The 17,580-nt window shown below is 36.7% G+C and overlaps 1 protein-coding gene across 1 annotated transcript in view; it reads right to left on the bottom strand.

Annotated features, from left to right (window-relative positions):
* Positions 1-553: 553 nt before the first annotated feature.
* GUCA1C (guanylate cyclase activator 1C) overlaps positions 554-17,580 on the bottom strand; it is a 153,884-nt gene continuing 136,857 nt past the window's right edge. Inside the window, exons 3-4 of the mRNA XM_053704753.1 lie at positions 12,875-12,962; positions 554-1,385 (exon numbers count right to left, since the gene is read on the bottom strand). Coding sequence (XP_053560728.1) covers positions 1,252-1,385; positions 12,875-12,962 — 222 coding nt within the window. The 3' untranslated portion in view covers positions 554-1,251. The remainder of the gene's footprint in view (positions 1,386-12,874; positions 12,963-17,580) is intronic.

Raw genomic sequence — 17,580 nt, forward strand, 5'->3', positions numbered from 1 at the left:
TCGGTAGCGAGGGGATTAACAGGGAGTGTCCCAAAACAAAATTAAACATATATTTAAAAAAAATACTACAATTATTTTTCCTTTTAAGTCGATAATATATATCAGCCCTGAACGTGTAATTGCTAATTTAAAGAATGGATTTATGAGACAAAATTTATTAAGCTCTACAATTGCAGAAAATGAAACAAAGCAGTATGCTGGTAGCCCAGAGTGCCAGAAACTGGTTTTGCTTCCTTGTGCTATAGGTTCACATCCACTGGTCTATGTTGGCAAAAATGTAAGATTTATTTCATACGTACCTATCATTTTGTTAGGACAACTCAATAAATTGTGTAGTGTGTTACATCAGTGACTGTCTCTAACTAGAGTTTTTTCCCCCAATATGGACTCCAGAATTTTTAAGTTTTAATTTCATCTTTATGGAACATATTAAATAGCACATTGTTTATTAAATCTTAAACTAATTAGCAGAATTGTACTAATTCATGTAAAGATTTTTTTTTTCTTTTTTCATTATTTATTACTGGAATGTACAAAACACAACAACACTTCATCACATATTGAAAACTTTATTTTTTTATAAAAATATAAGGAGCCAATGAAATACATTCAAAGTCAGAAGATTTTAAACAGTCTATGAATAAAAAAAAAGACACAAAAATATGAAGCTGGAGTCTCCTATATTCACACCAGGATCTAAATACAGTATTGTATCCAGGTACCAACCAACTAACAGGTATCCTCCTCATCGTGTTTTAGCTGAAGATGAAGCATTTTAATTAAAATCTAACATATGAATGGTTCTCAGCAAATGGTACAAACCCCCAACTTTTAAAGAAGATTGCTTATAAAACAAATTGCAGGTGCGTACAGACCATAAGCCATTAATTTTCATATTACTATGAAATCTTCATAGGCTTACAAACAAATCATTTTTGCCAGGTATAGCAAATCTTCAAGGAGCTCTTTTTATTGTTGGCTAATTCAAAATCTATTTTAGGTAGTGATTAGTTTCACTCAGCTTCTTTCTCTCTATTCTTAACTAATCCAGATGAACGTCAATCTCTTCAATTTAATTTAAACTGCATTTAAATCAATTAATGCTTAAGAGATTACGTTTTTCTTGGCTTGTATTACCTGAGATTTCTTCTGATACCTTACATAAGATAGTTCACATTTGGTAATAAGAAGGCTTCTATGGCTTCAATTTAGCTGCACTTTTTTTAATGTCCAATATCTTCATCTTTATTACTATGGAATACTTCTTCGTCTTCCATTTTGAATTGTTTTCAGCACATTGGACAGGTCAAAACTTTTTGAAATAAGTTCCAAGAGACCTTCATCTTTTTCTATTCCACTGATAAACTCATCCAAGGTCAGTTCACCTAAAAATGATAATTCAGTTAGAATTTCATGACATGAAAGCATGATTGCTTACAAAAGGGAAGATATAAAAAGAATACATTTTTTGGTAATATATTTGTTACTGACAGCTCCCCACCTGCAAATGACTGGGGCTAAATAGACTTTATACAATTACATTTGCAAACAATTCTATAAAATAAGGCAAGGACATTTAAAACTAGGTGGTCCTTGAATTGCAAAAAAAACAACAACCAAATAACAGGAAACAAACGAAGGCTCATTTTTATAACAGCCTAAATTATATATATATATATATATATATATATATATATATATATATATATATATATATATATATATATATATATATATATATATTAAGTATAAAGATGTGGTTTTTTTATGTAAAAAAGAAAAGGGGTGAACTTTCAGAGTAGACTAAGTTCATGATTCATGCCAATGTCCATGGCAGAATAAACTAGGTGCACATCCAATGACACATTTATGCAAAATTATATGGTGATGTTTGTTGATAAATAGATTATATTTCTAAATACACTGCTAAATCCAAAATACATTTTATAAGGGCTAAATTTACAAGTGAAATGCTTTTTTAACGAGCTCCCGTAAATTTGCCCGTTTTAAGGTTGCACGTTAAATAACCAGCCATTACAAGTGGCTGGTTGATGCTTGCAGGAGCACTTTGCGCTTAGCACAATTAACCAGAGGTCAGACCTCTGATTTGCATCTGATGAAGCGGCCTCTAGAGCCGAGAAACCTGTTGCAATTTTAGGGTGTTTACATTAAATTATTGTAACACCATTTGTTGTGCACTTTATGGTTTTATATTAAAATTCATTTTTAAACCAAACCACTTTTGGAAGTGCCAATCTATGGAATACTGTTATCGCTGTGGGAGACCAGCAGCCAAAGTTCAGTGAGCTGGAGCACTGAGAGTCTCTAGAATGCTCTTATCAGCACAATTGAGTGCTGCAACCCTATGTGAGTACCCTGTGTATCTGGTTATAAACAGTTGGTTGACAAATTGATATGCACATGAAGATGTGTCTTAGAAAAAAAAATATTTGGTGAGTGCTTGGATATAAATAGGGAAGGACATTACTGACTTAAGTGTGTGTTTGAGACAATGGACCTGGATAGAAGTGGTTAGTGAGAATTCAGGTCTGGAAATTGTAAAGGAGAGGGGAATAATTAGAAACAATTTCTGAGAAATTAACCTATACATTGTGTGAAGACATCTGTGGGAAAACTGTAAAAAGACAGTTTGTCTCCTTACTGTGAGTAAGGAGGGTATGATGTCTAGGGAGGAAAGAGATATTTGGTTGTCATCTGCATAGAGGTGGTATTGCAATCCATAGGAGCTTTTTAAGGGACACGCAAGTCAAAATTAAATTTTCATTATTCAAATAGAGCATGTCATTTTAAACAACTTTCCAATGTACTTCCATTAACAAAATGTGCACAGTCTTTTTATATTTAAACTTTTTGAGTCACCAGCTCCTACTGAGCATGTGCAAGAATTCACAAAATAAGCATATATGCATTTGTGATTGACTGATGGCTGTCACATGGTACTTGTATACATTTGTGATTGTCTGATGGCTGTCACATGGTAAAGGGGGAGTGGAAATAGACATAACTTTTAAAATTGTCAGAAAAAAATCTACTACTCATTTGAAGTTCAGACATGGGGGCCGATTTATCAATGTCTGGCGGACATGCTATGATACGCTGTAGCGTATCATGTCCGCCAGACAATGCTGAATGCCGACAACATACGCTTTCGGCATTTAACATTACACAAGCAGTTCTGGTGAACTGCTTGTGCAATGCTACCCCCTGCAGATTCGCTGGCAATTGGCCGATAGCAGGGGGTATCGTATGCAATCAGGCGGATTGATGTCTGCAGCCTCAGAGGCGTGGGACGAGTTAAGGAGCAGCGGTCTTAAGACCGCTGCTTCTTAACTCCTTTTTCCGGCGTGCGGAAACAGGGGTATTTGGCCACATTCGAGCCATGATAAATCGGCCCCTAAGTGTTATTGCATTGTCTTGTTATCTTGCATTTGTTGATTATGCAAATTCACTGTGTTTACTGGTCCTTTACGTTTCCACAGAAAAGGTGTATAGAAGAGAAGACCAAGGGAAACAAGACTTGTAGAACTCCCACAGAGAGTGGCAAATGACTGGAGGGTGTACCATTAAAGGAGTAGGGTTAAAGAGGTATGATAGAAGCCATTAAACGGCTGTATCTCAGATATCAAGAGTGAGGAGTTTTTAAGCGGACGAGAAGGTCAAGAAGGTCAACTATTTCAAATGCTGCTGAACCATTTAGAAGAACGGGGAGAGAGAAGTGTCCCTTTGCCTAAGCAGCTCCTAGATCATTTGTTGACCTTGTGAGTACTGTTTGTGTGTAATCTTTAGAGTAGAAACCTTTAATGGTGGGGGTCTTGTAAAAAGTGTTAGGCAATTGTAGATTAATCTCTGTTATAGTTATAAAGCAAATGGAAGTAAGGAGAGTGGCTTATAAAGGTCAAGATTTGATGAAAAAGGGAATTTTTTAGGATGGGTGTGATTTGTGCATGCTTGAAAAGATCAGAAACTATGCCATTGGGGAGAGAGAAATTGAAAATATGAGTTATTGTTGGTATTAGCGTAGCATAGAGAGGTGGAAGAAATCTGGGAAGAAATTGGTTCAAGCGGATGGGATGTGATATGTGAGTAGTAGATTTTGTTAGGAAACTCATCCTCTGTGCGGAGGAAGGTGATTAGTCATGAGGAGATGATGGCGTTGATCTACTGAACTGAAGAAAAGGGGAGGGAATTGAAGTTGAGTAGGTTTGATAAGTTTTTTTTGTTTTTTCTACAGGTCATCTATAACTTATAATAGCATAATAATTTTGATGCTGAAAAAAGTCTCTTTATCCCTCCTGATAATCATCATATCCTTTAAAATGTAAATTCTTAAAAGTAGCATACTTTTCTGTGCAGACTTTTAGTAAATATTGAAATATTTCTTTGTTTTAAACTTCAATTGGTTGGTTTCTCATTCTTCAATCAGAGACTATATTATAAAAACTCAGTAAAATAATTTTTATTGCTTACATCATTTTTATTTGCCAATCTTCAATATCCCGATATATAAAAAAGGAAAATACCTCAGATCCACTCCAATTTACAATTTTATCTCACTATACCCTAACCCATCCACTAAGATTCATTGCTTTATTGTCTTCCATATCATCTATCCCATTTAACATTGTACTAATTGGATTCTCCCTCTCAGATACAAAACTATACCTATATGTACTATGGCCCATAAGTGTCTGCTTCATAAACTAATAGTCCTCTACCTTGCACCATATGAGTCATAAGGTCCAAGGGTGGCCTTTAGTATAATTAGAGGATAATGTACTATATCTAAAAACAAAAATTGAGGTCTTAACTATACATGTACTAGCATCGCCAAATCTGTTTTTTTATTTTTTATTTATGGTTGATAGGCTTATGTGGTTGCAAGGTACATGTATAGATAGTTACAAAACTGTCTAGTTGCAATATTCACCAGAAGACCTATTACCTTGTTATTCATCTTCTAGATGTTGTGACCAAATATTTTTTAACTGTAAACTTACTTGAGATGACTTTTTTGATTACCCATTGTTATGGTGTTATTTCTTTATGCTGTAATCTATGCAAACCTCAATAAGAATATTAAATCTTAAAAAAAAAAGGAAAATACCTCTCTATTGTAATTTGAATTTGTTTTCAAATTTTTTCTTCAGAACATATGGCAATATGTATAGCATATATTTCTTTAGTACTGATGTGAGAAAGAATAATCATAACAGTTTTCATCTGAAATTATATAGGGGACGTTTTTATGTTTTTATAAGAAGTGTGATTAGTTTCTTTCCGAATCTAAATTCGGACGAATTTGTAAAATTCAGAAATTCGAATAGATTCAAATTTCCGAATTACCCTAGCAACTAAATTAAACTAATCTGAATGCATTTGTAACAAATAAATCCAAATTAGTTCTGATGCATTGAAATGGAAATGGACTAATCACAATTCAGTATAACAATTAAATTTAGTGAGATTTAGTGAGATAGAACTGTAAAATGATTCCGTTTGTGTAACTTGGAGCCATCTGAATCAACATAACACATACCAAACTTCCGAATTTACTAATTGATCCGAAACGAATACAATCGAATGTATCCAAATTCGAATCGATACGACCCGAAATTCGAAAAAATCTAAATCGGTCCGAAACGAATTTATTCGATGTGCACATGTCTAGTTTTCATTAGAAACATCTGATGAATCATTACATTTAAAACAGACTTCTAATATTGTTTAAATAGAAAAGTATCGTTGTTCCTTGCAGAGCTGTATACCCTCTATCTATTAAAAATAGAAGGGGAGAAACTTTAAAAACATTCTGGTGATCTGTATATTTATTTTCTTATCTTTTTTGTTCTCATCCTCTTATAATCTTCTGTTGTTGACTAGAGACTAAAAGCTAACAATAAAAGTTATGCATCTTATTCAGACACTTATTTCTTATCATAATTTTTTTTATACTTCAAAGTATCACACCATTACCTGTGTTTAATGAAGCCTAGTCTTTCAAATGTCTTAATAAATATACTTGATCTTGTATATTCAAAGGTTTGGGTGTCTACTCTTGCAGATTCCATGACGTTTGCCTCCTCCCTTTTATGATATGCCTTACGCAATGTGGCATAATAAATCAATGTTTATTCTTCATGATAACAGACAGAAGGAAGCATACAAGTTAAAAAATGGAACTTTAGAGAAATATTTAATATTATCTGTACAAAAGTAGAACTATCAACCATGAGGAGAGATGTTATTTTTGAATGAATTCCTTAAAGGGACATAATACTCATATGCTAAATCACTTGAAACTGATGTAGTGTAACTGTAAAAAGCTGAAAGGAAAATATCACCTGAGCATCTCTATGTTAAAAAGGAAGATTTTTTACTTCACAACTTCCTCAGCTCAGCAGAGTAAGTTCTGTGTAAAAAGTTATACTCAGTTACTGCCCAGCTGCAGGTAAAAAATAAAATAAAATGAATAAATGAACAGCAGCCAATCAGCATTAGCAGTGCTGAGGTCATGAACTTGTTTACTGTGATCTCATGAGATTTCACTTAACTCTCATGAGATTTCATTGTAAACTTCCTTACACTGAATAGGGAAATAAGATGAGAGTGCACGTAAGCTCGCTCCTTCCGCTGTCCCGGGACAGACATACTGATTTGTTGCTTAGAAACCCTTTACAATGGGATGTGGCTACTGAGGAACTTTTGAGGTAAAATATCTTTCTTTTTTTACATAGAGATGTTCAGGTGATATTTTCTAGTCAACTTTTTACAGCTATACTGCATCACTTTCAAGTGTTTAAAAATGTGGGTATTATGGCCCTTTAAGTGTTTCTTGTACAAATGGCAAGGGCTTCTTAGCATTTACAGCAGAACTTGTATGCAAGGAGAATGTTTGTTTATTTTGGACTATTTGGTATTTCTAAGAGACTTTGAACATTAGAAACAAATAACACTAAAACACCTATATAATTGATTAATTGCAATATTCTATGCAGCACAGTGATCTAACACACAAGAATTGCTGAATTACATTAGAAGTTATAAATATATAAGGTTAAAGTATTCAGCAAGACATTTTTCCTTCTCATACATACTGTATTTTGTCTGTTCTCTTTAACATTTAGGGTATATGAGACCCATATCTAACACATTGCTTGTCCGCTAGTTAGAAATTCCTGTGTGCCTGTCATATATTCAGGGGAAGCAATAGAAATAGAACTAGGACTCCTGGAATCTATTATGAAAAGACAGCAATGTTTTTTTGGTTTGCAAAAGAACGGCTGCATAAAATAAATAAAAATGGGTATGGTACAGTGGTTGTTGACACAAAGTAGCAGAGGCTGGGCTTATGAGTCGATAATATATGCATCTATCTTTTAAAAACATCTTTTCTGAACTACAATTTCAAGAACAAAATTACTTGAATAAGCAGTTCAACACTTTAAGATCCCCTTGACCTTATTTACTATTCAGTGAATGATAGCTCTTTATAATGCAGTATTAAGTCCCCCAATGTTTTTGTTTTTCACTGTTCGGTTCAAATCCCTGAAGCTCTGCTAAATAGTTATTTTAGCATAATGTGCAAGCAGATCATTCTGTTCATGTTTCTGGTTACAGTTTTGATAATAAATTCTTATAGAAAACCATCAATTCAAAATCTTTGTTTCTATAACAAAATGTTAGTGTATGATAAAAGGTGTCCAACGTAGTAGTGTATCATACATTAATGCATGGTATAAACCTTGTGTTGGGCGTCCCTTATCACATTTCTGCCTAGTTACATTGCAGTGTGGAAATAAATCAGCCTATTGATTGATATACAATACGCCATGCATGGGAGAAGCAACAGCACCAGCTAACTGTGCATAAGCACCAGCAGGTAAATGTCATCGGTGTAGAGGTTTAGGAATGGAACTCAGATGTGGTGTCTATTGATTCTAGAGACAGGAAAGTTGCATTTATCTTGGCACAATTCTGTTTAGGCAGGTTGTGTAAAAACCAGGTTCTCCCGGCAGAGGGGAACAGAACATATAATACTGTGCAGCAGTCTGCAGCACACAAGTAACTGGATACTTGCAGAGCTGGGGTATAGTTGACACAAGAAACAAGATACTTGCAGAGCTAAAGTATAGCTCAGATAGATAATGGGATACTTGTAGGGCTGTGGTATAGCCGGCACAGAACAGCTGCAGGACCATGGATCTAATCTGAGGTCCAGGAATATGTTGGCAATTAAAGTACAACAGGACTTATAATGAGCTTTTATGTCTGATATGAAAAGTATGAAAGTCTCTGCACTACACTGAAGAGGCCTGTAGAAGGGGTTGCCATGTTCCTCATTCTGAAAAGGATTGTCTGGTATTTCGGGGCTAGACTGTTAACTTTAGGAAAGTTTTCCTCTGTAAAAGACACAATTGCGATAAAAGAGGCTGCTCCCAGGTAATGAACTGACAAAGATAGACACACTACTTGGCCATTGTTCATTCCTGGTTGAGTGCTTCTCTCACTGTATATATATGTTTATGACCCTGGAGAAAGTTTTCCTGAGGGTGATGGGAAAAGAAGAGATGTGAACTGTCCTTTTTAGGTGGGATCAGACTGATATACAGTACTTCAAGAAAGTTCAAATTAGTAAAAGGCACAATTAGTCTAAAAAAGGCTTCTGTCATGTTGTGGCCCATCACAGAACAAACTACTGAGACATTGTTGATTACTAGTTGAGAATGTCTCTCTCTATCTGCATATAATTAAGATATTGTTTTTGTTTTTTTCAGGGCAGAAGGCACTTAGATGATTTAAATGTCTGGTACAAATGTATTTGATTCAGAGCAAGACAGTGATTTATACAGGGAGTGCAGAATTATTAGGCAAATGAGTATTTTGACCACATCATCCTCTTTATGCATGTTGTCTTACTCCAAGCTGTATAGGCTCGAAAGCCTACTACCAACTAAGCATATTAGGTGATGTGCATCTCTGTAATGAGAAGGGGTGTGGTCTAATAACATCAACACCCTATATCAGGTGTGCATAATTATTAGGCAACTTCCTTTCCTTTGGCAAAATGGGTCAAAAGAAGGACTTGACAGGCTCAGAAAAGTCAAAAATAGTGAGATATCTTGCAGAGGGATGCAGCACTCTTAAAATTGCAAAGCTTCTCAAGCGTGATCATCGAACAATCAAGCGTTTCATTCAAAATAGTCAACAGGGTCGCAAGAAGTGTGTGGAAAAACCAAGGCGCAAAATAACTGCCCATGAACTGAGAAAAGTCAAGCGTGCAGCTGCCAAGATGCCACTTGCCACCAGTTTGGCCATATTTGAGAGCTGCAACATCACTGGAGTGCCCAAAAGCACAAGGTGTGCAATACTCAGAGACATGGCCAAGGTAAGAAAGGCTGAAAGACGACCACCACTGAACAAGACACACAAGCTTAAACGTCAAGACTGGGCCAAGAAATATCTCAAGACTGATTTTTCTAAGGTTTTATGGACTGATGAAATGAGAGTGAGTCTTGATGGGCCAGATGGATGGGCCCGTGGCTGGATTGGTAAAGGGCAGAGAGCTCCAGTCCGACTCAGACGCCAGCAAGGTGGAGGTGGAGTACTGGTTTGGGCTGGTATCATCAAAGATGAGCTTGTGGGGCCTTTTCGGGTTGAGGATGGAGTCAAGCTCAACTCCCAGTCCTACTGCCAGTTTCTGGAAGACACCTTCTTCAAGCAGTGGTACAGGAAGAAGTCTGCATCCTTCAAGAAAAACATGATTTTCATGCAGGACAATGCTCCATCACACGCGTCCAAGTACTCCACAGCGTGGCTGGCAAGAAAGGGTATAAAAGAAGAAAATCTAAGGACATGGCCTCCTTGTTCACCTGATCTGAACCCCATTGAGAACCTGTGGTCCATCATCAAATGTGAGATTTACAAGGAGGGAAAACAGTACACCTCTCTGAACAGTGTCTGGGAGGCTGTGGTTGCTGCTGCACGCAATGTTGATGGTGAACAGATCAAAACACTGACAGAATCTATGGATGGCAGGCTTTTGAGTGTCCTTGCAAAGAAAGGTGGCTATAATGGTCACTGATTTGTTTTTGTTTTGTTTTTGAATGTCAGAAATGTATATTTGTGAATGTTGAGATGTTATATTGGTTTCACTGGTAAAAATAAATAATTGAAATGGGTATATATTTGTTTTTTGTTAAGTTGCCTAATAATTATGCACAGTAATAGTCACCTGCACACACAGATATCCCCCTAAAATAGCTATAACTAACAACAAACTAAAAACTACTTCCAAAACTATTCAGCTTTGATATTAACCCTTTAAGGACACAGCTTTCAGTTTGCTCAATTGTTTTATGACGGAAAAATTCCGTCATATGTCCTTAAGAGGTTAATGAGTTTTTTGGGTTCATTGAGAACATGGTTGTTGTTCAATAATAAAATTAATCCTCAAAAATACAACTTGCCTAATAATTCTGCACTCCCTGTAGTAGTAACTTTAAATGTCATATAAGAGTAAATATTGAATGACTGGCTATGAATACATTTATTAAATAAACAGTTTTGATGGCAGACATTTTAAATATCTGATAATTAAATGAATTTTTCATATTAATTATTAATATATATAATTAATTGTATAGATGATTTGTTAAGATTAGGGACATTAATCTTGAAGAATGTGAAAAAAAAATCTGTGACCCTCACACTCTACACATTGGTTAGTGGAAAAGAAATCAGTGTGCTACCAATGAAATAGCATTATGACACTAGTCCCTCTAGGTATGGGATCAGTTGAACGGAGCTTGTTAGCAGAGAGGGTTTAAGGCTTTCTGTATGACAAAAGGGACGCAGTAAACTTGCTTCTTTACAGGCATATTGAACACACTTTTTAAATTACAAGCAGGGCCCTTGTCTGACACAGGAAGTGCGGAAGGCAGAACACTTGACTTGCACAGGAGTTGAAGCAGCCACACAGGTCTGGAGCTGGATAAGATACAGACTCTGGGATGATAACTTGGAACTCCAGGCTGAGACAGGTATCTCTGGGATATGACTGAGGGAAACTGGATACAGGGCTCAGTAAATAAACAGCAGATAGCAGAAGTGTCATGAATAGCCAGAGTCGGCACCGGATGGGCAGTGTTAGTACTGATTTAGAAAGCAAAAACAAAATCCAGAAAACAGACAAATGATCAGGTATTTGTTATCACTGTTTTAGTGTAAGTATTTTTCTCTGCACATGCATGTGAAGAATAACTAGATATTCTCGGTTCACCAGCATTTTAAATACTACAGCTGCTCAGTGCACCAGTGGGGCTTGTATCATAACAGCAATTAACAAACTGAGTCATTACCAGATGATACAAACACCTTAGGCTCTTTAAGTAAGTGCTTTGTATAAAATGCTGGTGCACGGTGCATACTTAAATACACTTTTGAAACAGCTATAGCTTTCATTAGAATCATTTTTGCTAATATGTGTATATTACAAAAATGCTTATATTCAAAACTGAAATGTATCCATGTGGATTTCAATTTTGGCTGGAATGTCCCATTAATAGCCTTTATAATCCTTACTATATATCACTATGATATTTAAGGCATTAGCTTTGCTGACTGCATGAAAGTAAACGGCACACAAAAGCCCTTTATCCAATATTCTCTGAAAAGTTGCTGGAGCCCAATGCTGTCCAAACTACCTCATAGATATACTAGAATGTAGCCACTACTTTTATGGCAGGGCAAAAATCAGATATCAAGTCTTGCCTGAAGTTTCAGGATATACTTTTATTTAGGTATATACAGTGACCATAAACTTCAATCATGGAATTGTAGGGATTTTTTTGATACCAGACAAGACATATGTCATATTTGGTCACCAAGTAAAATGAAATTATTAAAACATATCCTAAGATATTATAGTGGGTCTGAAATGTTAGAAATGTTGCTCATCAGCTACCGGACATGTTTACAATAGGAGTCTGAGAGTTTTGCTATGAGCTCATTCAAGAAAAAAAAAAATTGTCTCTCAATAAATTAGTAATAGTAATAATATAGTAATATGTTACCAAAGCCTGATTTTAGATCTTCATCATACTTTACTGAAAGAAAGTATGTCCACTTCAGTAATTCAAAGGATTTCCCTTTTTAAGCACAAAATTAAAAAAAAAAGAAAATATCAACTCACAGCATGCCAGATACTATTTATCTCAGAATATTATAATGGCACTGATGTTCTAATAGTTTTCATTTTTTAAGAGTCCAGACACTATTCATTAAAAAGTGAAATAACAGTTTTGTTCCTGTCTGTCAGTATGTCTTGAAGAATGTCTACCCAATATTTTTTTTTGTTTTGTTAAGAGGCCATTATCTTGACTAAATCTAATCTCAGAGCAATTGCCTCAGGGTATCTGGCATCATAGACATTTATCCATAAGATATATGGATCCTACCCTATCAAATGGTATCCAAACGATAGAGAGAGAAATTGTAAAATTGTATGCTCTATCTAAATCATGAAAAAAATTGGATTTCATGTCCCTTTAACAGTGATAGGATCAAAGGGGCTCAAATAAATATTTACCATAGTTATTTTTTTTGTATAAACAAGATCCCGTTATTTGTGTGTCTGTTTATATCTATCAATTCACATACACACAAAACCATTAAATACAAACAAAATGTAGTTTTTTTCTATTCCCTACAAATTGTGAAATATTTAGCACTTATTGTAAATCATTTATCTGTATAGATCTGATTCAGTATGCATATTTTACATGAAGACATTTCTACCTATTAAAGCTAAGAATATTCTAATAGAATTATACATACTATATAAACATATTTTTACCATCTCCGTTGATGTCAATCTTTTGGAATAGAAGGGCGGTGAATTCTTCAGGACTTAAACCTTGGTGACCATTTATAGCTTGAACTGCCTAAAATTTTAAAAAAAATTGTTGTTGAATGAGAAAACTTTCAAGGTATTGTTGTGTAATTCGATATTAACTCTGTCTTACAATCGATAAGAGATCATAAAAGCACAAAAACTATTCTGTCTAGTCTATCAATTATAAGACACATACTGTATAATGTAATAAAGATGACATTACACTATACAGTAAACGTCCCTGTCCTAGTGAAAATTAACTGTGTCTCCTAATCACCCCAATGTCTTATATACAAGTATGCCACAGACAAGAATAAACATATAGTAACAGGTTATGGACCATAAACCATCTGTTAACTTAATCAACAGATTACAAAAATAGAGTGTCATATTACTATGTTACATCCTTTCTTCAAATATATCTAGAGAAAACAATGCCAATCAATGCTTGTGTTCAAACCATTTGGGTAGAGGGTATTGAGTTGATAGATCCATCGAGACTCACATTGAAGCAGCAACCTCGCTTTGTCACCCCCTCTCTTAAGGGGAGGAATATGATCTATAAGTCTCAACCTAAGTCCATGACTGTGTGGTTCCATTCCAAGAAATGTGACACAGGCTTATCTGATTTCTTCAATCTCAAGGCTTGTCTGATAGCCGAGCAGTAATTCGCCATCCTGGTCCTGGAATCATCACAAGTCTTCTCTACATAAAACATCCCTTAAATTGGGGGCCCATTTACATGTGATCTTGGAAGGTTGCAGTAAAAATAAACTTGAATCACTACTCACAATCTTCCAATAATCATGCAGAATTTGGTAGATAGACAATATGTATAATTCCTAAGAAAATATCACATTGTTTAACATCTTTAAGGTTCTCTCTTGTTTGCTGATGTCATCAGGGTCATAGTCTCATTGCAGGCATCTCAGCTTCATTTCATCCAATTGGCCATTACATAACTCAGAATTAGTGTTGTTTCTTATAACTTATCATTTGACCCTTAGGAAGAGCTTTAATCAAATTCATAGGATGACAACTTCTAGCAGATAAGATGGAATTCCTATCAGTCTCTATTCTGACTCAGATAGTTGTAATAATGATCTATCCCTTGCTGAGACATCTATGCCTGGCCTGTATAAGAAGATTACAATCACTGCAGACAATCCTTGTCAGATAGCTGAACTCACCAATACCTTGTTCATCCACAAAGTTGCTTTATTCTGAATATCAGGTTACAGCAGATAATGAATACAGCAGATGAATGAATGGTTAAAGTATTTTGCGGTCAAAAGATGATACTGATCGTAGCTTGCAATGTATTAACATGAGTGCTTGTTACATGAGGCTGTTAGCTGCAGCCATGACACAGGAAAACATCATAAAACTACAAGGGCGGAGTAATACACAAAAAGGGAATTCATAGTAAGGTCAGAGGTAAGATACTGGAAAACAGGAGCATTACCAAAAAGTGTCAGTAGATGGCAGTACAGAACAAACACAGGGAAGCCTAGAAAACAATGGCATAAAAATATATGATTTCTTAACTATAACAACATGAACATAACAGAGGCTATGTAATATTCTATGCCTCATTGAGGCAGCACACTCCCCGTCTGGCATAATAAATGTCACTATTTAAATCATAACGGAAGTTATGCATAACAGTGTAATTTGCAGAGATGTCTTGAAGACCTGAAAGATATAAGGAGAACATACATATAATGCAACAACAACAATAATATAAACTTCAAGTTGTGTCAATTAAAGTTCAAGATACTTCCTTCTTGAAGTCACAGGAAGAATCCAGCAGCATAAATAAGTTCAGTCTCCAAAGGGCAAGAGCAAGATAAGTTCCGTGATCGGTCTGATGAAAGTTTTTATAGTCCCTTGTCTTGCAACTTTCACCTCCACCTTACGCACCTTTCCATCATCACTAGGAATGCTCTTTATAATCAGTCCCATGTGCCATTCGATTCTTTCAGCTTGCTGGTCCTTGAGGAGAACAAGATCTCCAACCTTGATGTTAGTGTTCAGACGTTGCCATTTCCTGCGTCCTTGCAGAGTAGAGAGATACTCCATCTTCCAACTATTCCAGAAGCAGTTGGCAAGGTGTTGTACTTGCTTCCACTGATTGTAGCACAGATTTCCTGTTTTAAAGTCTCCAGGAGGAACAGGAACAGACCCAAGCTTCTGGGTAAGAAGAGTAGCTGGAGAAAGGAGAGTTGGGGCCTCTGGATCTACAGAAACTGGAACAAGTGGTCTTGAATTGATTATGGCAGATGCTTCTGCCAGGAAGGTGGTTAGAATCTCATGGGTGAGTCTTGTGGATTTCAAGTCCATAAGCATGGAGTCCAGTATTTTACGTGTGATGCCTATCATTCTCTCCCAGGAGCCACCCATATGGGAAGAATGAGGAGGATTGAAAATCCATGTACAGCCCCTTTCAGCTAAAAGGTCTTGAATTGGCCTAGAGTTGAGATGTAGCTCTCGACAGGCTCCAACGAAATTAGTTCCACAGTCAGATCTTAATGTTTTGACTGGTCCTCTGATGGCAAGAAATCGCCTTAGAGCATTTATAAAGCTTGAGGCATCCATATTTTCTATTACTTCAATGTGTACTGCACGCACACTCATGCAAGTGAACAGCACTGCCCATCGTTTGCTATTTGCTTGGCCATCTCGAGTTCTGCGGGCTGTTACCATCCATGGTCCAAAGACATCTTGCAATGGTACGTACAAGCCTTGTCCACTTGGAGAAATGTTCAAAGCGTTGACAACCCAAGACGAGTCTTTGTTCAGTTCTGGTGACAAGGGTTTTTACTTCAGGACGAATCTCTGGATCGTTGTCAGGTTCTAGAAGACCAAAGACATCAGCTGTGGTTTCTTCTGGATGATCTAGCAGGAATTCAGGGCCTGTTAACCAAGAAGAATTTGCAAAGACACTTGCAGACACCGGCCTGATCTGCAGGATTAATTTCAGATGGAACATAATGCCATTGATTGGGCTTAGATGATTTCCTGATTCTTTCTACACAGTTGCTGACATAGACATAGAAACGTTTAGTCTGGTTGTATATGTAGCCCAGAACAACTTTGCTATCTGTGTAGAACTTGACGTCGTCTATCTGAATGTCTAGCTCCCGCAGAATGAAATCTGCAATTTCTACAGCTAGCACGGTCCCACAAAGTTCAAGTCTGGGAATTGTGTGTTCATGCTTAGGAGCTAACTTAGCTTTCCCAAACAGAAAACTTATATGGGTTTGATTAAAAGAGTCTCTTGCCTTGAGGTAGGCAACAGCTGCTATGGCCTCAGTAGACGCATCTGAGAAAATGTGAAGCTCTTTTCTCTGACATGTAGCAAGGGAAGCTGAAGTATAGCAACGTGGTATACAAATTCCATCTAAGGCATGTAGAGAATGTTTCCAGGACTCCCACCTTGAAAGCTTGTCTAATGGTAGTGGAGCATCCCAATCTGTAATAGTCTCTGAGAGCTGTCTCAATAGGGCTTTTCCTTGTATGGTAATGGGGGCCACAAATCCCAGTGGATTGTATAGACTGTTCACCACCGACAGAACACCACGTTTGGTAAATGGCTTATCTGCAGAGCTGACTTGAAAGCCAAAGGTGTCCTTTAACAAGTCCCACCATATGCCCAGACTTCTCTGTACAGGTGGAATGTCCATTCCCAGATTTAAGTCTTTAAACCCTGTGGCATGGTCGCCAGGTTGAAAGGCCTTCATAACAGCAACACTATTTGAAGCAATCTTGTGTAGTCTGAGGTTAGCTTCAGAAAGCATACCTTGTGTCCTTTGGAGCAGATCTATGGCTTCTCCATCTACAGGTAAAGATTTAAGTCCATCGTCGACATAGAAGTCTCTCTCAACAAAGTGTCGAGCATCCACACCATACTCCTTTTCTCCGTCAAGAGCAATTCTTCGTAAACCGTATGTTGCAACCGCAGGTGAAGGGCTATTTCCGAAAACATGTACCTTCATGCGGTACTCAATCATTTCATTGTCCATGTTGTTGTCACGGTACCACAGAAACCTTAGGAAGTTCCTATGGTCTTCTTGTACAACGAAGCAATGAAACATTTGTTCAATATCAGCAGTTATGGCAACTGGCTCTCTTCTGAACCTCATAAGTACACCTACAAGGTTGTTGGTTAGGTTAGGACCAGTGAGAAGAACATCATTCAGGGATATGCCTTGATGCTTGGCACTGGAGTCGAACACTACCCTGATTTGTTTTGGCTTACGTGGATGATACACTCTGAAGAAAGGCAGGTACCAGCACTCTTGGAGTTTTTGTAGTGGTGGAGCGGGTTCGGCATGATCATTGTCAAAGATTCTTTTCATAAAGGTAATGAAATAGTCCTTCATTTCAGGCCTGTTCTTTAGTGTTCGTTGAAGTGAGTTGAATCTGGATAGCGCCTGTTCACGATTGTTTGGGAGTTTGACCCTTGCAGCATGAAAAGGCAATGGTGCAACCCGGTTGTTAGATGCGTCCTTGAAGAATTCTTTGTCCATTATTTTGATGAATTCTCTGTCTTCAACTGACAAGGCTATTTTGTTGTCATCACTTGTAGTACAAAACACTGTGGTACCCAGATTGTCGTCACAAAGTATAGGAGTAACATCGGGTATTTGGATGATATCAGGAGG

The sequence above is a fragment of the Bombina bombina genome, chromosome 3 (genome assembly GCF_027579735.1).
Source record: "Bombina bombina isolate aBomBom1 chromosome 3, aBomBom1.pri, whole genome shotgun sequence".
NCBI lineage: Eukaryota > Metazoa > Chordata > Amphibia > Anura > Bombinatoridae > Bombina > Bombina bombina.